Raw genomic sequence first — 21550 nt, forward strand, 5'->3', positions numbered from 1 at the left:
GCATCCTTTTTAAAGGCACCCACCCTCAGCCGCCCATCAACCCAGGTCCAACGCCAGCATTCGAACAGGTTTGGCACTCCAGAAAGGGAGTGCCAAACCTGTTCGTGCACATCCCTAAACAACATGACTTTTATTGCACCAACTGGGAATCAGAGAAGAGATGTATTCTGGACTTTTTTTTACAGACTGTGTATATATACTTTTTACTATAGGAGTATATTTTTTTTCCTTGTGTATTTTTGAGGAATTGGATGGATTTTACTATTTATTTATCTATTTATCAAATGTCTATACCACCCAAAACTCATGTCTCTGATCGGTTTACAATAAAAATACAATTAAAACAAAATTAAAATCTTAAAACCATTCAAAATTTGAGACATGTTAAAAACTATTAAAACTGTAAATCTAATTAAAAGCTTGGGAGAACAGATGTATCTTGATTGACCTTTTAAAAAGGAACATTGGGTCCTAACTTGTGAAGGGTCCTTTTTCCCTGAACTGGAGATCATCATAATAGGATCTGGCACTGGACATGCTCAAGACAGACCGGATATTCAATTAGGTAGTTCCTCCTGCTGCCTGGTGCCGTCCTCAGTTCCGGGATAAGAGTGAAAGGCGAGGAGGACCTGTATTGCTCTGCCATAAAAAATACGTTAACAATAGGAAATAGAAGACCAAAAGGCAAATGGAAATGTACGGACACCAAACACCGTGAAGTCAAGATAAACAGCAAAAGAAACAGAAAGGGGGGAGGATCTGTAACCCTGGAAACTGCCTCCACCCAAAACATAGACCCCTCCCATGGACTCGGACAGCCAACGAAAACAGACTATAGCCGAACATCCGGGTGGGCCTGATGATCTCCAAATCAGGGAAAAAGGACCCTTCACAAGGTAGGACCCAATGTTCCTTTTCCCCCTGTCTGGAGATCATCATAATGGGGAGACTGAGCTCCAGGTAGCAGCCTTGCAAATATCCGCCAGGGGTGCCTGGGTAGAGAAAGCTGCGGATACTGTGGCGCTGCGGGTAGAATGTGCCATGATCCCCTGGGGAGGATGAATCCCGAGACTCTCATAAGCCATCCAGATGCAAGCCCAGATCCAAGCCAAGGACTTGGAGGGGCGTTGGCCGAGGTTATGAGAAGAGAAGGTCACGAAGAGAGAATCCGACTTTCTGATATCTTTGGTATGCCGAACGTAGAAGCGTAAGGCGCGACGAACATCCAGCTTATGCCAGCGGACCTCCATTGGGTGAGACGGGTTAGGGCAGAAGGACGGAAGAACCACCTCTTGCGCCCGGTGAAACATTGAATTGACTTTGGGAAGAAAAGTAGGGTCTAAAGTAAGCTTGACCTCCTCTGGAAGGAACACACAGAGTTCTTTGCGTGCAGAGAGTGCCCCCAACTCCGAGACCCTGCAAGCGGATGTAATGGCAACCAAGAATAAGGTTTTGTAAGACAAAAGTTTCAGAGGAATGGTGTGTAAGGGTTCAAATAGAGGGGCCGTTAAGGCGTTGAGAACCTTATTGAGATTCCAGGTTGGAAAACGTGGAACTGGGGGGGGGGGGAGCCAGGTTGGAAGCTCCTTTGAGGAACCGGGAAATATGAGGATGTAGAGATTGTGTACCGGGGTCCGAAATCTGTAGGACTGAGGATAGGGCGGATACTTGCCTCCGAAGAGTGGAGGGTTTGAGTCGGAGGGCCAACCCTGCTTGTAGGAAATCTAGGACTTGTGGGACCCCTGCTGCGAGGGGGTCGAGACGCCTATCCCTGGCCTAAGCGGAAAAGGCCGCCCACGAAGCCTGGTAGATGCGTTGAGTAGATGGACAGCGAGATGCCACGATGGTATTCAGGACCTGAGAAGAGTAGCCTTCAGACTTCAGGATGCTCCGCTCAACTTCCACGCGCAAAGATGCAGCCACTGTGGGTCCAGATGAATTAAAGGTCCTTGTAGAAGAAGGAGCTGCCACGGCGGTGCTGTTGCCAAGTTGACCAGGTCCGCAAACCACGCCCACCTGGGCCAGTGGGGTGCGATTAAGATGACTTCTGCACGTTCCAAGTGGATCTTCCTGACCACCTGTCCCAGGATTGGAGTAGGGGGGAAGGCATACAGGAGGCCCGCTGGCCAAGGAGACGTGAGGGCATCTGTGCCCAGAGCAGATGGAGAGTGGAATCTCGTGTAGAACTTGGGCAGTTGAGTGCTGAGGGGAGACGCGAAAACATCGATCAGTGGAGTGCCCATGCACTGTGTGACCTGAAGAAAGACCTGAGGGTGAAGCTTCCATTCTGATGGGTCTATCGATTGACGACTCAGCCAGTCCGCCTGCATGTTGTCTACCCCGCTCAGATGTTCTGCCCTGATAGAGAGAATGTTTCTTTCCGCCCATTCGAAGAGAAGGTTTGCTTCCTTCATCAGGCCCTTGGATCTGGTGCCCCCTTGACGGTTGATGTGGGCTTTGGTAGTAGTGTTGTCTGTCCTGAGGAGGAAGTGTGTGTCCCGAATCTGCTCCTAAAAAGTCAGGAGGGCTAGCCTGGCAGCCCGAAGCTCCAAGCGATTGATGCTCCAGGAGTTCTCCACCCTGGTCCAGTAGCCCTGAGCCAGGTGACCCTTGCAAATAGCTCCCCCTCCCCTGCGGCTGGCGTCCGACGTAATCAAGGTCCTGTTTGGTTCCGTGAACGCTAGGCCCTTTTCCAGGGCAGGGGATAACCACCAGAGGAAGGAGTGTCTGACCTTCTCGGGTAGTTGCACCGGAATCCTTGCACAAGAGGAGATGTCGTCCTGATGGGGGAGTAACAGCCATTGGAGGGGTCTGGAGTGCCATCTGGCCCATGGAATGCAGTCCATTGCCGCGGTCATCAGCCCCAAGACTTGAGCCAAGAGCATCACATCCGCCGTTTCCGCCTGCAGAAGGGGAAGCAAGATGGACGAGATCGTGATCGTTCTGTCCTCCAGAAGGGTAACCAGGGCAGGGATGGTGTGGAATACCGCTCCAAGGTGTTGAAGGGTCTGCGAAGGGCGCAGATGACTCTTGTCTCGGTTCACGACAAAGCTGTGGTCCCTCAGGAAGTCCAAAGTGACCTGAACATGTAAACTGGCAGTTCAAAACGATGGCGCCCGTATTAGCAGGTCGTCCAGATAAGGATGAATGCAGATACCCTGTAGGCGTAGGTGAGCTGTCAGGGCCGCCATTATTTTCGTGAAGACCCGGGGGGCCGATGAGAGGTCGAACGGGAGAGCACGATACTGATAATGGTGCCCGTCATAGAAGAATCGAAGAAACCGCCTGTGTTCCTATAAGATCGGGATGTGAAGGTAAGCCTCCGACAGGTCTATGGAGGCCAGGAAGTCTCGTGGAAGAATGGCTTGCTTGATGGGCTGAAGAGATTCCATGCAGAATTTCCGCTTCTTCACCATCCGGTTGAAGCGTCGAAGGTTTAGCACCACCCTCCAGGAGCCGTCCTTTTTGGGGACCAGAAAGAGAAGCGAGTAGACGCCAGAACATGTTTCTATGTAGAGCACTGGTTCGATCGCCTGAATCCTGTGAAGATGACGAATCGCCTCGAGCATCAGCCGATGTTTCTCGGGGCGACTGGAGCGCAGGGTGACAAAGAAGGAATCTCAGGGTGTGTGGATTAGGTCTATAGAGTAGCCCTTTGATACTACGTCTAATACCCACTGGTCCTGGGTAGTGGACTGCCAGGTGAGGTTGAAGAGTTGCAGTCTGCCTCCAAAGCCATATAGTCACTGTCTCCTGGGGAATTGGTTGGAGGAGTTGGAGGCCTTACCACCGTACTGTCTGAAGGAGCCCCTTCCCCTGGACCGCCACTGGGGCCGGTCGAAACCTCTGAAGGCGGGCTGTCTATTTTCACCCGTGCGATAGGAGGACTGAAACTGGGCCTGTCTGTAGTTACGAAAAGAGCTCTGGCCATGAGGAGGCCTGCGGAAATCCCTTCTAGAGGAAGGCATCACCTTTTTCTTGTCCTTGGAGTCGATCAGAATGGAATCTAGAGGGGGGCCAAAGAGAGTGGTGCCCAAATAAGGAGATGCCTGTAAAGCCATCTTAGATTTAGAATCAACTTGCCAGCTCTTAAGCCATAAAGATCTGCGCAGGGCCACTCCCGTAGCAAGGGCCCAGGAGGCATGTTGAACGCAGTCCAGGCTGGAATCGGCCATAAAGGCCGCTGCCTTGGCCAGTTTGTTAAGACCTTGGCGAAGTTGAGAGTTACCCGGGGGAACCAGGGAAGCCAACTCTTTGGACCAGAGTATAGACGCCCTGGCAAAGATAGAATCAGCTGTGGCCGCTCTAATTACCGTGGCTGCAGCCTCATGAGACTTCTTTAATAGGGCATCGTTCTTTTTGTCCTCCATGGATTTGAGTTGCTCCTGACTCTCTGTGTTAAGTAAGGAGCCCGACACCATCTGGACCACGGGTGGGTCCACTCTAGGGGTAGTCAGTAGGGCAGAGACTTCTGCTGACATGGTATAGTGCTTCTTAGGAAGGGACCCAATGGGTCTGCAAGAAGCAGGGTTTTACCATTCCGCTAGGAGCACCTGTTTAAACAGCGTAGGGAAGGGAACCGAAGGAGAAAGCCCTGAGGAGGAAGGGAACACCTCCTGGTCAAGCTCAAAAGTGGGAACTACATCTGCTGAGGAAACATCTTTAATGGCCCTTTTGGCCTTAGATAAAAGAACATCAAAATCTTGAGACAAAAAGAGGCGAACCAACACCGAGGGAGCAGGAGTAGACTCTTCCTCAGGGAGTTCGCCCTCCTCCTTTTCAGGCTCCCCATCTGGGAGATTTGGAGTTTCTAAGTCCGGAATTGCAGGGACCGGGACAGAAAAAGGAACCGGATTAAATATCGGGGAATTGGGAGGGGAACAGAAATAGGTCTGGAAGGTGGACCTGGGGTCAGTGGGAGTGGCAGTTCACCACCTCTCCTGGGAACCTTAGGGAGGATAGGTTCCAAATCAGACTCTGAGGAGGAGGAGAATGGTTTACGCCTCTTACGCCTGGGAGCGGGAGGTTTTGGAGCAAAGCGCCCCCGCTCTGTGATAGGTATGGCATCCCTGCGTGGGCCGGAAGCTGGCGAGGAGGAGGAAAGTTGCCTACGCGGTCCACCGGAAGGGACTGCTGGAGCAGGAGGCGGCAACACTGGGGCAGGTGGGGCTGGAGCTGGTCCCCCTTGGGTAGCAGGAATTAAGGGAAGACATTCAGAAATGAAAAAGGATTTCAACCAGTGAGCCACATCTTCAGGGAGTAGAGAGGAGGGAGACCCCGAGACAGTACCTGCCAAGGCTTCTGGGAGCGCTTGTGTTAGGGCTGTAACTGGTGCTGTGGGAAGCTGTGAAGGCTCACCGGTCTCCTTCACAAAGGAACGGGTTGAAGACCCCTCTATGCCGATGTCCGAGGGAGCGGGGAGAGGAGAGGGTGGCGCTGGACCGCCGCCCACAACAAGCATGGGCAAGGTGCTGAGGGAAATAGACTCACCAGAATGGTGTAGGTTGCCCTTGCCCTTTTTAGATCTGTGCTCCTTCACGCGGTGCAAGCGTTTGCAGACCGAATGAATGAGCAGGCGCTCGCTAAGCCGCACCGATTCCGACAGCTTTTTGGACTTTTTTGCTTTCGCACCGGCCTCCTTGTTGTCCTTGTTGGATTTGCTCTTTTTAGAGAGCTTTCGCGGCGAGGCCAAGTGCGGTGAGGGAGGGGCCGCTGCCGGAGCGGGATTGGCCGTCCCCAAGTAGCTGGGGCACCCATGGGGGGACAGCAGAGCGGAGATCGGCATTTCAGGCATAAAAGTACCCTCCAATAATGAGACCTGAAGGAGCTCCTCCGCGTGAGCTACTTCCATGCCGCTAGCCAGCACTGAGTCGAAAACTAAAGTAATAGAAAAAAGCAAACTAAAGCCAATAGGACCGAATTACGAAACAAAAAAGCAATTTAGGCAAGATTGATTGTAAGATGAACAAAAAAGCTACAGGCAGCTCCTTCCCACCCTTGCACAATAGGAAGAACTCACAGGTAGCAAAAAGGGGGGAAGGAGAAGAAAAGCTAGGCAGAGCAAGTTCCAATACAACCTAGCCTTGAGCAAGACAGAGCGGAACTGAGGACGGCACCAGGCAGCGGGAGGAACTACCTAATTGAATATCCAGTCTGTCTTGAGCATGTCCAGTGCCAGATCCCATTATGATGATCTCCAGACAGGGGAAAAATCAGTTTAATTTGGGATCAATATATTGGAAATAATGAAGGGTTATTATTTAAGTCCCAGATAATTTAAACCTGGGATTCCAGGCTTTGTTCTTAACCCGTTTGGGATTGTATTGTGACTGATCTACCATCTTTTACTTTCAGTTCAAAGTGGAGCAGTGGCTCAGGGACAGGAAGGACATCCAGGCCAGGCAGGACTAGTGATTCCCCATGGTTTCTGTCTGGTTCAGAAACTCTGGGCAGACTGGCAGGCAACACCCTTGGGTAACACCACCCAAAGCGTTTGGATGGGGTGGTATATAAATGTAATAAATAAAATAAAATAAAATAATTATGTAAATCTGATTAAAGTGGGATACCTCATGGTTTATGTTGTCTACATAACAAGATTTTCATTTGGAGTTCTTTTATGTACCACTTATTGTTTATTTGAGGGGTGTGCACGGAACCGCACAGCTGCGGTCCGGCACTGTTGAGGGGGTCCCTTTAAGGGCGGGGAGGGTTTACTTACCCCTCCCGCCGCTTTGCCCCCTCCAGCGCCCGTAGTTCTTGTAGAAATTGGGGCGGCAGGATACCTCCCCGCCGCCCCTTCTTGCTCTGCAATACAAAGGCTGAAAGAAGTCTTCTGCACACGCGCACGCGGCACGAAACCTTCACATCTAACCGATGCGACGGGTAGACCGGGCCTCTGACGGCCGGAGGCCCGGTCTACCCGCCGGGACGAGGCAGGGTAGACCGGGCGATCGGTCTACCCGTCACGTCGGTGAAGTTCGCGCGCTGCGCCACGTGCACGTGCGCAGAAGACTTCTTTCAGCCTTTGCATTGCAGAGCAAGAAGGGGCGGCGGGGAGGTATCCTGCAGCCCCAATTTCTACAAGAACTACGGGCGCTGGAGGGGGCAAAGCAGTGGGAGGGGTAAGTAAACCCTCCCCACCCTTAAGGGGACCCCCTCCACCCGGACCGGCCGGGTCCGAACCAGTCCGGATGGTCCGGAGGCCTTTACAATGGCCTCCGGACTGGTCCGGACCCACCCCTACCTAACTTAATGCAGCAGATGTACACACAATCTTCAAGGGGGGGGGGGGGGAGACACCCGAAGAAAACAAACAGCTTCCAGTGATATTCATAATCTTTTTTTGCAAAAACATTGATACACTCATCTTAAGGAAGATTCATACCTGTGAAATGAGTTCTTCTGGAATAACAGACGCTGGAATCACTGGTTGGGGCTGACTACCCAAGAGACCAGATCCTCTGTCACGTCCTGTTCGAATAACTCGTGTTTGTCTCCGAGAATCTCTGGCTCCAGCTGATGATCTACCTGAGGAACCTCCTCCACTTCCTCCAACACCTGAGCTCCAGCGACTTCTAAGGAATTTTTTTCAAAAGGCAACATATAAATTTGTTTGAAATATTTCAAGAGATATATCAGAATGTAAATGCTGTCTTCATGTCTAGAGCACAGTACCCTTACAAGACAATTTGTACAATTGAAGCTAGTGTACTTGATCTTTTCTATACAGCAGAGGCCTCCAACTACAATTTCTAATAAGATTCCTTCAGAACGGAAATGAATAATGAACCATTTGTATTAATTATGATGGACACATTACTTTTGGCTTTATTACTGACTTTTCTATTGAATTTAATTTCTGGGTTTTTTCCTGAAGCAACACAAAGCCACACACATGTGCAAGAAGACATTCTGCATAAGTTCTAATATCTAAGCACCTGTTATACTGAGTTATAAAATCTGTCTAAATAGTTAAAACAGGATTTTCTTCTGTTCAAAGCATTCTCTCTGAATAAAAATGCAATTTTATACCACAGCAAGTTATTAGGCATTGGTAAGAATTATAAATTACACAAGAAATATTCCTCCTTCCTGTGAAATTAGCAAGAATTGCTGATCTTTAAATTATATTTTTGATTAGTAGACATTTAAGATTTTTTATATGTTGGGATCTATCTTCTATGATGAACAAGTTATTTTAATTTCATTTAACATTAACTGACTACACTTGACACGATCCAAATATAAGGCTGTTTGTGTCTTCTACTTAACCCTTGAGACTGAAGTAGTGAAGCATGCCAGATCAATACAGCAACAATAGGCACTAATAACTGTTGTAAAAGTCTCATAAAAGAAGCAGTTTTAACTAAAAATCCTATCATAGTTCACTTCCAAATCTTGTTAGATTTTATTCAACAAGGATAGGCAACAAATACGGCAGAATACAGGCCATTAAAAGCCCTTAGAACTTTCCTGCAAATCTCATTTGCATTTTTAACAGTGCTATAGTCTTAATTAAGAGATTCAGGTAAATTGTGGCATTTAAGTTAACAATATTCCCCTAAAATGAAATTATTTTTAGTATCACAATTACAAATAAATAAGTCTAAAAGGACCACTAATTGTAGCATTGTCTTTTGTATGACTGTTCAAGTAAATCACAGAGTCAGACTGCTTTAAATTCTAGGTTTGAGCTAGAATTTAATTGACCAAGCTTGAGATCCTGTTTAACAGCCTTTCCCCCACAAAAGCTAGCTAAACCACTGCTGCATTTCAATGGTCTTCATACATACTGGAGGCAATGTTATGTGTTACATAACCAAGTATGGTACAAACAGGTTGCCGCCTCAACCCTATCCAAACTTACCCAAGGGTGTTGCCTGCCAGTCTGCCCAGAGTTTCCGAACCAGACAGAAACCATGGGGAATCACTAGTCCTGCCTGGCCTGGATGTCCTTCCTGCCCCTGAGCCACTGCTCAACTTTGAACTGAAAGTAAAAGATGGTAGATCAGTCACAATACAATCCCAAACGGGTTAAGAACAAAGCCTGGAATCCCAGGTTTAAATTCTCAGGGACTTAGTCTGGTAACACACCAGCTTAAGCAACACCCTTGGGGAATCTTCAAAAACTTAGCTGCAGGATATGATTCTCTATCATGAAGAAAGAAAAAGCATGCAAAGCACGCCTAACACACTTGATTTATGGCAAAATGGTTTCTTACAAAAATAAACCTTCAATATTGACAGTCATGCTGAACCTGTGAAGTGTGCATCTAAATGAATGAATATGCATTTGATTATAAATATATTTGCAAAGTCAATGCCAAGCCAACAACTCAGTTTAAACCCAGACTTGAACTAATATGGCAGCAGTCCCACAAGAGAGAATTTTAAGCCAAAGAAAAACATGGGTCCAGAAACATGTCTCGAAATGGTGCCATTATAAAGGAAAATATAATCTTGGGCTTGATCACTTCCGAGTATTTATTTCAGAAGATAAATATATATTATATTAGAGAGCACCTGTTTTGCTTTTATCATTTTGAGATTCAATTTTGATTAACATAAAGACAGGTTATTGGACTGGCCTTAGAGATCTTTTTGTTAAGATCAACAGCTTCCTAATTTCTCTTCCAGTCCATGTTCATTTTCTGTTCTGGTAACATGCAAATCCATGGTTACTTTACAACACACCAGATTTAACATTAGAAACCTGTAAAATATAGGAAAAAAATAGTCCTTACCCATCATTATTATCAGGTTTACCCAATTCCAATCTGTCCGGTTGAACTAAAAAGCCAATTCTGCAGACTCTACCATCCTAGATTTAAGACAAGAAGTATCCAATATTGAAACAAGCACCAAAATTTTAAAGAAAAAATAAAGTTATCTGTCATTGGTAAAAGTAGGTGTAGCTGATATTGGAAAAAATTAGTTTTAACTATATGGCCATAATATTGTTATCTGAACACATTTGAAGTACTTTACCTCAAGAAGAAATGCAGCATGATTTGGTCCCACCACACACTGTTTAATAGTAGCCTGTTCCAATACATTCAAAGGGGGGTGGCTGAAAACAAAAAGTGAGCAAGTGTAACATTTTTAAAGTATTCAGAAAAATAAAACAAGTGGCATATGGAATGACAACAAAAGTACATTTGTTGAAACAATGGACCTAGTTTCAATTAAAAACATAAAACAAAATCTTAGAAGTGAGAATTGAACATTATTCTTTATTTCAATTGAGTATTTCCAAATGCATACTTTTAAGTAGATGCTTAGTAGAAAAACAAAAACTGAACCCAACCAACTGATGTTTTCCAACAACTTAGCTATTATCAGTGCTTCTCTTTATATTAACTCTTCACACAAATCCTGTCTTTCTTAGACAATGCAATTCAAAGTACCACAGATCTGAGGACTTTTCCACATACAAAGCGTTTGAGGGCTACATCCCACCTTCAATCCCACCCAGTCCAGTTGTGCATTACAATGCAGACGTAACTTTCACTGAAAACCAGACATAAGCAGAACTTGCTAGTTCCGACTGTAATTAATCTGGACACAAATGAAGAGTCCAACACAGAGTCACACCCACATATCACAGGCAAATCGTCCTAACTCTTCCCATCCCCAGTGCCCACCCAAGTTACTTAGGCCCTATTAGCTGACTGACGCAAATGCTGAAGCCTTCAAGTTATCAATTATGAACACTTAATAAGTCACTTTTTCCTTGCTGTTGCAATATCTCACATTACCTCACCTGTTTAAATTGTATTTGTTGAGCTTCTCCGAAACTTCCCTCAACCTGAAAGGAAAATCAAATAATCTTTTAGCATTTCCAAGCTTCAGTTATGTAGAACATTTCTTGCCACAGTTTTTCTCATGGTCAAGAGATCCATTTATACTGATATAACAAACTTTCAGAGCTCGTGAAACCTTAAAAGTGAAAATCCTAAGCAGGATTTCCAATCATCAGGGCAACTTATAAATACTAACCAGCTTTTGATTCCAGCAGCACCTGGTGGGCCACTGTGTGAAACAGGATGCTGGACCAGATGGGCCTTGGGCCTGATCCAGCAGGGCTGTTCTTATGTTCTTATTGTTAAAGCTCAACCATCTTAATCATAATTTGCTAAGAGAAAAATAGTTTACATACATAAATTGAAGCACAGCAGACTGAAAAAAATGAATAGGGAAGAGTTCTCTACCGTCTCAACAGAACTGGAAAAGCAAACTCTGAAATTAATATGGGGAAAGTTACATATTGCTTTCCTTTAAGTCCACTTCTCAATCCAACACAAATTCCTCATCCTTATCTTCTAAGTTCTCTGTGGCTCAACGCCCCTTCCTTTCTCAACTCTCATCTTTTAATACATCCCTTTCTATGACTTTTGCTGTACCACTCTCAATAATCCAAAAGTCTCCTTCCTGCTCCTTTAAACAATTCCACATTTTTCCATGGTTGCCCCTTATGCTTGGAACGGCTTCACGGGCAATGCCGCCTACATTACTTCAAATTCCAATATGTATATATCTGTTTCCTGCTTACTTCTGCCTCCATTTCTCTCCCAGGTCAAATTTTACATTGCAAACTCTTTGGAGCAGGGGTCTGTCCTCTTGTACTTTGTGAAGTATCATGCACATCAACGGCATCATATAAACAATAAGTCAAACACACTTCTGTGTTATGCCACATGAGAGGGCAGAACCTCCCAAATCAAGCTACTTGAGAAGGGATGTTATGGAATGGAGTCTTTATTTCAGTCATCGACCAGACAAAAATACAACACAATAGATAAGTAGTAACCTCCAGCAATCATGACTCTGCCAGTAATTTCTTACAAAACATCGTTTGCAATATAACAATATATAGTACAATCAACACTCGTGATTTTACCAATTGTTTCCTCTTACACAGCTTGCAATGTAGCAAAAATTTCGCCACCTTGATGGAAACATTAATATCACTGTCAGATACAAGGGGAGACATATAAAAGGCCGATGGCCTACCTGGGAATCTAGACAAAAGGGTTGACAAAAGTGCTAGCCAAATATCTCCAGGAAACAAACAGTGAAGCAACATATGATCAATTGTCTCAACAGCTCCTGAATGACATGGGCATAACCGCTGAGAAAAAGGAATACCAAGACAGCGACCCTCTAAGAGAGCTGAGGGCAGCGCATTCAAGCGTGCCAAGGGAAATGCCCTACTCAGTTTGGCAAGAACAAGCTCGTGTAAATATTTAGTTGGTTTGCAGGAGAGTTGCGTTACTGAAGAAAGATAAATGTCTGGTTTGGGCCCTGTCTTCCTGGGTCGCTATGTCCCAAATCTGCTGCCTAATTATCTCCTTGGCTTTTAAGATCCCTAAGGAGACCAACATCAGAATACATAGCCCATAACTTTCTAATTTCTTCTCAACTCCCTCTTTCCAAGCAGATGCAAAGTTGTCTTTCAGGACTACAGCTATGTCATAGCCAGGCCCTCAGCAGATGGCTGGAATGCAGCCAGAGCTCCAGGTTCATAAAGTTGGCCCTTGCTGCAACAGGCAGTAACTGCCAATGTGAAAGTACTTGTGTGCATTTTCATAATTTGGACTAAATCTGCTTAATGTTACAAGCAGAAATTGAGCAATACTTTTTTCTATAACTGGAACACCTTTTATTGCAATTACAGGAAGTTTTATGTCCATGGGAATTAAACTTCAATTGCAAACACAACAAAAAAATCAGTCCAGGAAGAAATGCAATGAATTGAAAGATCAAAGCAAAGCATGGCTAAGCTTGCAAACCTAAGCACACTTTTCTGGAAACAAGTGTCCAATATCAGTGGGACATTCCAAATAAGTGCAGGACTAGGCTAAATATATTTTGCTATACAGTTCCCCTGATTAAAAAAAGATAGACAAGGATCCTTAAAGCAAAAGACTGACTTGGCAAGAAATGCTGTAAGACTCAAAATATAGATGCTGTCAGGTGGGGGGGGAGGAAGGGGATTACAAAAGATTACAGCTGCATAACTAATCTACTTTTTTTTAAAGGTCACTTATTTGTTTGAAATGCAAATTGGTTTTAGTTCTAAGGAAGATTTATCAATAATATTTGTTCCACAAAAATCACTGCAGAGAACGGAACTTTTAGAACATCTTGAACTAGTAGGCAAAATGTTTTGGAAAGTCCAAATTGTACCTAACAATAAATGCTTCAATTGACAAAGCAAAGGTTGACACTTTTTGTCAGGAAAGAGAAAACAATTGCTAGGAAATCATGCATCTGGAAGAATACCACCATAGGAAGTTATTACAATGAAATAATTCAGTTACTGGATTATCTGTTGGATGCTGAGAGGTGTCATCTAAGCTTCTTCCTGAGAACTGACAGCAATCATTCATATGTTCTGGATGACAGACACATAGGACTCATGTGCTAACTACATGCCTCCAGACTACTGTCCTTGGCTTGAACAATATCCTCCATGCAGCTCACTACCTAAAAGTGTCTATTTTTGACATAAATGATTGTGACTTCCTATGTCAACTCAATGTTGGATGAGATGGCATATTCAAATTAGAAGTAAAAAAATCAGAAAGACCAAGATGACAGAAGAATGAAGGAAAAATTGTCAAACTTCAACTCACAGGAGGAGACAGTTAACCAAGTGAAGATAGTGTCAAAAGAACTGATGACAATGTTTGTGCCTGTAACAGAACCTCTTTTTGAGGTAAGAACAGATGGGCTCCTTTGGCACCCAAGCGAAAGAATTTCTAAAATTTGCAACGTTATTCAACTTTCTAGTAAATTTCTATTCTTATCTAAAGCAACTCTGCAAGAAGTTCTAGGGTTAACATTCTAGAACACCACAGTAAACAGGTCCTGGAAAATAGAACCTGCCTCACAGACATACAGGTAGACCTCATTATCTGCAGGGGTTCCAAGGGTAACAGAATCACCGATAATGAGGCATTGAGTCTATGGGAACATAGGGGTTAGGTTCCCAGACTTTTAAAAACACCCAAAGAGCCTCCAAAACACAAGAACAGGCCAAATAAAGTTCCCTACCATGCTCCATAGGTCTCCTGGCCAGTGTTCCCTCTATGGCGTGTAGTAGTGTGCACGGACCGGTTCGGAGGCCATTCTACTGGCCTCCGAACCGGTCCGGACAAGGGGTGGTTTTGGTTCGGGAGGGTTAGGGTGGGGGGTTCCATTCAGGGCGGGGGGGGGCTTTACTCACCCCTCCCGCGCTTTGCAGCTTTGGCACCATAATTACCTAAAAAAATGCGGCTGCAGAATCGCTCGCCGCCCGCTCCTATGGCTCCCATGGCTCCTGCTTGTTTCAAAAACCGGGCGGCAGGATACTTCCCTGCTACCCCCGAAGCCCCTTCAAGCCATTTTAGCTCTTTAAATCTCGCTCCGGACCGAGTCCTATAGCGCTCAGGCGGGCGGCGGGGAGATGTCCTTCCGTCCGCCCACCCCCTTCCCTGCCTTCTGTGAAGTGCAGGGAGCCTTCTGCGCGCGCGTGCATGTGCGTGCACAGTGCCTTGATACTACAGTACTACCTATTACGAAACTCATTCCGCACACAGATGAAAAACATTAGAGCGAACACAGCTCATGGCATCCAGCAATGCCCCTCAAAGTCATAGATTTTTTTCCTTTTTTTTTTTTTTAAGAGATGAGCCACAAAATGGCTCCTGCAGACAAAATGGCAGGCGAAAATGACCTGCACTGTTATTTCCAGCCTTCTAGGAACCACAGATATGTGGGTTTTAACTTTTCAGTATCCACAGATGAGGAGGTTGGGTGTCTATTTGACACCTGCAAATAGCAGTTCCACATATAACAAGGTTTCCCTGTATACATAAAGCAATTACTATAGGATTCTTCAAAGTCCATACAACCATGCTGCAGAAAAGAGGGAGGGATTAAAAATAGAGACCCATGGGTGGGGGGGGGAGATTCCATTTCAAGACAGAAACATCTATGCAGATATCCCATATGTAACATACTCCATTTCCGAAAGCCAAAAAACACAACAGCCCTGAAATTATTGTGCTCTAGAAATGTCAGCTCCTGACTAAGGATCAAGTGATTGAACTTATGAGATGAGATACTGGATGGAATTCAAGCACAGCTTACAAAACAACCTTTAACTCAGGTTTTGATGCCAAGACTGAAGAATTTCTACAGTTGTGTCATTTCAGAAACTAGTGACAGCAAGAAGAAATCTGTACTGCAATTTCAACTGCACCAATGAAGAGATTCTGCTCTGTTAATAAAAAGGAAACTTTTGCTGAATTTAGACACTTCACAGAACTTTGTACAAGCCGGTATGAATGGAGCACCAGGAGCAAAATTTAACCAAAGACATACCAGGCAGATACTATGCTGCTTCAAGATTAATACCACACTAATTAGAGGCAAATACAACAAGAACAGCCAGAATAAACATGAAGGGCTCAGTGCAGTCCACCACAGAACGAATGCCCACACAGAGAGGTATCTCACAGAACATAACAGAGCCTAGTTTTCCCCTGCTGAGCATGAACATATGAACCCCCTGCACACAAGCCCTCTCCCCACCAGTTGGTCAAGGAACTAGGGACGTGCACAAAATGGATTTTGTGCACTGTTCCCCATAAGGCGTGCGCACATGTGCACACTCAGTTCATTTTAGATCCCACTCAGGTTGAATCAGGAAGGCCCCATTCTGAATGCAGGTGCACGCGCACACTGCCTTGATACTGCCACCCAGAACAAAACTCATTTTCATACAAAAAAAAAATTAGAGGGACCATTAGATTGAAAATTAGAGTGTTCTCGAAACAAGACGCAAAACAGCTGAAACATTTCATCAAAACAGTGGCCAAATCAGCTGTTTCAACAAAACAACTCAAAACATTTTGCATGTTTTGGCCATAAGAAAACAGTCCAGGAAATTGAGGCCTCCTCCTTTTTCTAGCTCTTCTCTAAACTCTGCAACCCCAGGGAGCTCTGGAAACATTCCCTCTAGGATTAGGGTGCTGTTGTTGAATGCCAGGTCAGTAAATGCTAAAACATCTCTCAACCATGATTTGTGGATGAGTATGCAGACCTGGTATGTGTGAAAGAGACCTGGTTGGAAGAGCTGGGTGGGGTCAGTCTTTCTCAGCTCTGTCCTCCAGTTTTCTGATCCTGCAGCAGCCCCACCTTGAGGATTGGGAAGAAGGCATTGTGGTCATCTATCATGAGACCTTTCCCCTTTCCAGGTGCTTGGTTAGGCAATCTCAGAACTTCGAGTGTTTGTCCTGAGGGTGGGCTTCTGAGATAGGTTGGGGACTCTGTTGGTGTACAGGCCAGCCTGCTATATTTCAGTCTCTCTGAGCTGGCAGAGGTGGTCTCCGAGGTGAGTTTGGGTTCTACCAAGCTTCTTGTCTTGGAACACTTCAATGTCCACACTGAGGAGCGGCTCAGGATTTCATGGCCTCCATAGCACCCATGGGGCTATCTCAATTGGTATCAGGCCCTACCCACATAGCAGGACATACTCTGGGTCTGGTTTTTGCTGACCAGTGAATAAATGATCTGTAGGTGGGGAATCTGAGATAACTCCCTTGTCATGGACAGATTATCTAGTGGGGTTTAGTTTGACTGCACTGTCTACCCTCTAAAGGGGTGGTGGACCAATTAGAATGGTTCACCCCGGAGGCTTATGGATCCACTCGGTTTCCAGACAGCCCTCAGGGAGTTTCCAGTGTCCAGAGCTGGCAACACTGTCGAGGCCCTGATGAATCTCTGGAACGTGGAGATAGCCCAGGCTATCCTAAACAACCTCTCTAGCTTGGTGGAGCCTGTTCTGCTCCTTGGTTTTCCTAGGAACTTAGGGCAATGAAACAACTCAGACAATGGCTGGAACGATGCTGGAGAAAGAGTCATGATAAGTCCATCACTGGCTAGAGCCCATTTTAGGGCCTTTTCCATGGCAGTGAAGAAGCATTTTTTCTCCACCAACATTGCATCTGCTTGGTGCAGACCAGCACAGCTGTTCTGTGTAGCAAAGCATTTCTCCACACATCACCGCCAAGTAATGGAGAAGGAATCACCTACAGACCGTTGTAATCAGTATGCACATCACCTTTGCAGATAAAATTCTATCTATGCTGATTTGGACTCCAGGGTTTTCGCAGTTCCAGCAGACATGCCTCAGGTACCATCTGATCCTTTTGTGTTGGATTCTTTTCAATTAGTGCAGCCTGAGGATGTGGACAAGATCCTGGGCAGTGTGCGGGTAACTGTCCTGCGCTCTGGACCCTTGCCTTTCATGGCTAATAAAATCTGCCAGGGAGGGTATAGGTAGATGGTTGGAAGCTATAATCAATGCTTCATTAGGTCATCCTCAGACTCGGACTGAATTGTCAGCAATATATGCAGACATTCAACTCTATTTCTTCTTATCACCTGATCCTAGGGAAGCAGTAGGTGTCCTGAGTTGAGAACTGGAGGCAGTGATGGGTTGGATGTGGGCTAATAAACTGAGATTGAATCCAGGCAGGAAGGAAGTGCTTTTGGTCAGTAGCAGAGTCAATTGGGATGGTGGGATTCAACTGGTTCTGGATGGGGTTGCACTCCCCTTGAAAAAACAGGTGCACAGCTTGGGTGTATTGCTGGACCCAGCTCTGCTTTTGGAACCTCAGGTGGAGGCGGTGGCCAGGGGTGCCTTTGCACACCTTTGGCTAGTGCTCCAGCTACATCCCTTTCTCAAGAAGGCAGATCTGGCCACAGTTATGCATGCCTTAGTCACATCACAGCTGGATTACTGTAACACACTCTATGTAGGGCTGCCCTTGAAGAATACTTGGAAACTGCGGCTAATGCAAAATGATGCAGCTAGAATTTTATCTGGAGCTGTTCACTGGGATCATATCCCACTTTCAGGTCTGATTCAAGATGCTGGTTTTGACCCTTAAAGAAAGCCCTTAACAGTTTGGCCTGGATAACTGAGGGACCACCTGCTCCCAAGGGTTTCTGCCCCATTTGACAAGGGGGGCTCTGCTCCGTGTGCTGACAATGAGGGAGGCTTGGCTGTCATGCACTATTTTTAAAAAAATTAACATTTCCCTATAGGATCGGGGGGGGGGTTGGGGAAAATGTTAAAAATCACCCACTTGCCCATTTCTTTTGTGGGTTGGGTGGTTAGCACCCAGCATGCCCTATCACACAACCCACTTTGGTGTCCCTAGGAGCTACCCATGGTGAATAATAGGATATTTCTAGATTCCCCTTTGTTCCCTATGGCTAGAACAAGCTGCACTCACAAAGTGCAAACACAAGTTTTGCACTGCATTCTGCAACACTGCCTGGAAAAGCACTGCAGAAGCACAAAGTAAAAGGGAATCTGTCCCTCCCAACACAGAACACACATTTCAAACACAGTCCAAAAGTGGCCAAAAAAGAATCACTGACCCACAATCCACTGCCAGCCACTATGCCTGCGCTACATTAACATCACTGGCACAAGTTGCTCTCTCAAGCACAATTATGATTCCTTACATTCCTAGAAGCCACCTAAGGGCGCAGCGGGGAAATTACTTTATTAACAAGCCATAGGTTGACGGTTCGAATCCCCGCTGGTATGTTTCCCAGACAATGGGAGACAGCTATATCAGGCAACAGCTTCCCCAGTCTCTATAAATTCATTCTCCAAGAGGGTGGGTGGATGCATCGTTCTTCAGAGGGAACCACCAGCCTGAACGTGTAGGTCCACTTCAGCTGTGGTGGCTTAAACAGTGGCTAACTTGCCTAGTGAGCAAGAGGTTGCCAATTCGAATCCCTGCTGGTATGTTTCCCAGACTATGGGAAACACATATATCAAGCAGCAGTGATATAGGAAGATGCCGAAAGGCATCATCTCAGACTGCACAGGAGAGGGCAATGGTAAGCCCCTCCTGTATTCTACCAGAGACAACCACTGTGGTCACTAGGAGTCTACACCGACTCAATGGCACACTACCTCTACCTTCCCATTCTTAGCATTGCAACAGCTGCCACAGCAGCACCCTTAGCAGCAGTAAGTTTAACTACAGCAAGTTCAGGCACATTTTGACTAAGTACATGTTGCAATGCAGATTGCAGAGCAGAGCAGTGAATGAAGCACAAGTCAGTCTCAAGGCCAAACATTGAGTTCATCACTGCAATCACCAGGAAATATTACGTACATACATACATACGCGCACGCACACGCACCTGCCACTGTCCATTTCTCACCATGTCACTATCTCAAACAAAACAAACCACAACTCAAGAAAGGCAGGCACTCAAGTTCTGTCTTTGTCAATCTAAGATCCAGCAAAACCAGACAATTATAGCAGCAATAGCACAGCATATTATACTCAGTGCTAAGAAAATAAAACCACAAAATCCAACCTACTTTCTTCTCCTGTCCTGATGTATCTTCTTCTTCAAAACAGGCAAAGTATAGGGGCTATCTCTGCCTCCCAGTCCCTTTGAATACATTTTGAAAATCCTTCCTTTTGTGTTCCCCCTCCTTTCCCCCAGCCAATGGTCACAGCTGCCCATGACAGCACTTGATTTGTAGGATAACAAGCCAACCAAGAAGCAAGGAGATCACAAGCTAATCGGAAGCCAGTGCCAAGCTCAAAACAGACCCTTTTAAAATAAGGCACTCTGTTTCAAGCTCAAAACGGCCCATTTTGAGTTTAAATGGTCTACAAGGAGAGCGAACTTCAATTTTGAATTCCTTAATAGAAAAGAGGGCAGCCTGGATTGGGGTATGGAAAGTGTACACAGGCCCCTCTTCCCTGTGACAGTCTGGTATGGTGCCTGCACATGCTGCAAGGGGAAGAGGAGGGAGGGGAAAGGCCCTGTTATGCCCTTTGGAGATCCCTCCATTTGCAATGGCTATGCCTGAAGACCAGATCAAGCCCAATAAGATTTTTTCCCATGTGCTTTTACTGGTTGCTTATGTTTTATGAACTAGCTCTAGCTTAATCCAATCAAGTTTTTTTGTTACAATGTTGTGCTGTTTATTACTTCCACAATAAGCACTTGAATTGCTTATGTGCTTATGCTTCTTAGAAAATTTGTGGAACAGCAGCCAAGGTAACATGCAATTGATTGCCTGTCAGGCTGCCTCTTTCAAATAAGACTACTAGAAGAGTACACATTATCCAACCCAATGAACAAGACCTTGGAAAAGGTTATAAATGAACACATTTACGCTAACGTAGGACTCCTCCTCTCCTATACAGGAGAGAAAGAAAGTACATTGGAAACACCATTAGCTACTACTTATGCATGCATAAAATGACAGGCCTGATAACTCAGGCCTTGACAAATTTTCTTTGGATCTAGGAGCCAGCCTAATAGACAAAATTACCAGACTTTGTGACAGACACTGTGAAAGGGAAGGGGGGGGAAGGCTTCTCTTTATCCTCTTTACAAGTAACATACTTATAACACAAACAATGCTGCCTGGGACAAATCAATACTTTATTATTAAATAACTATCTCTGAATATCCTAGTCTAGGTGCCATGGCTGTTTCTAAGCACCTGGGATTTGTCAAGCCCTGAGCTAACGTGATATATTTTGACATTCAGACAATTCACTCGCCTTTTTTGTTCTTCATTGCCAACATGTGGGGGTGGGTGGGGGTGGAGCTAACACCAAGCTATCTAGAATAGGGGGGGAAATAATTGGCTGAAGGACAGCAAAGGTTTGGTATCTATCCCCGTCTGTTTTGAAGGTTCATAATGCATGTTCTCTTTGGGTCATTTTATTCCTCTTTTTGTTCATGAGGATGCACTTGATTGAATAAGAACTCTTACAGAACAGACTCATGTTTTTACACTCTGAAACACCTGCTATACGCCTTTCTTACATAAGACACAGAAGAAAAATAGAAGTGAATCAGCTAAAATGTACTTCAATACATTAAAAAAAGTTGCATTTGTAGTAATTTGTTCTTTTGCTCTCAATTTTCAAGAAAAAAGCTACTCTTTCAAAGAGCCTAGCTCTCAATGAGACGGAAACAACTGCTGTATACAGACAGTCAACAGAACCATCGAGAGGAATTTAGAGCAGCCCTGCATGCAAGACCAAATTTATTAGCCAACAATTCACACTAGCCCACTTGTGTGATTTTTCTAACACTAGCCATTGTCAGAATGAAGGGATGGAGGAGGAGAGAAGAGTCAATCCTTTTCCAGTTTACAAACAAGTTTCTCTGCCTGATCACTTGAATGCAGTTCTTACTTATCCCAGGCAACGGTCTATTCGGTAGCTCAGTTCAGAAGTTATACTGCATGCAAAGCCCAACACATGAAACTTTTTGTGCCATTTTATACTGCATCATCAGAAACATCATATCCAAGAGCTGGAATAAAATACTTAAAGTAAGATCTTGGTAATATTGTTTCTGAGACCAATCCTGGTTGCTGTTATTAAATAAAAATGTTGGGAAACTAGAAAAGGCTTAATGCGAATTAAGAGAATGGTAAAAGTGAAAGATTCATCATGAAATAAGCCTGGAGAAAAGTAGGAATTTCCCAAAC

General features: G+C 45.2%; 1 protein-coding gene across 9 annotated transcripts in view; it reads right to left on the reverse strand.

The window, feature by feature from the left end:
* The window catches only part of UBR5 (ubiquitin protein ligase E3 component n-recognin 5), a 145750-nt gene that overhangs the window by 110332 nt on the left and 13868 nt on the right, over positions 1-21550 (reverse strand). For 8 of the 9 annotated variants that reach the window (XM_053242761.1, XM_053242760.1, XM_053242756.1 and 5 more), the window contains exons 2-6: positions 10766-10810; positions 9991-10072; positions 9747-9823; positions 8870-8989; positions 7388-7577 (exon numbers count right to left, since the gene is read on the reverse strand). In XM_053242761.1, coding sequence (XP_053098736.1) covers positions 7388-7577; positions 8870-8989; positions 9747-9823; positions 9991-10072; positions 10766-10810 — 514 coding nt within the window. The remainder of the gene's footprint in view (positions 1-7387; positions 7578-8869; positions 8990-9746; positions 9824-9990; positions 10073-10765; positions 10811-21550) is intronic. The other variant, XM_053242759.1, reaches the window with a different exon arrangement.

The sequence above is a fragment of the Hemicordylus capensis genome, chromosome 4 (assembly GCF_027244095.1).
Source record: "Hemicordylus capensis ecotype Gifberg chromosome 4, rHemCap1.1.pri, whole genome shotgun sequence".
Taxonomy (NCBI): Eukaryota; Metazoa; Chordata; class Lepidosauria; order Squamata; family Cordylidae; genus Hemicordylus; species Hemicordylus capensis.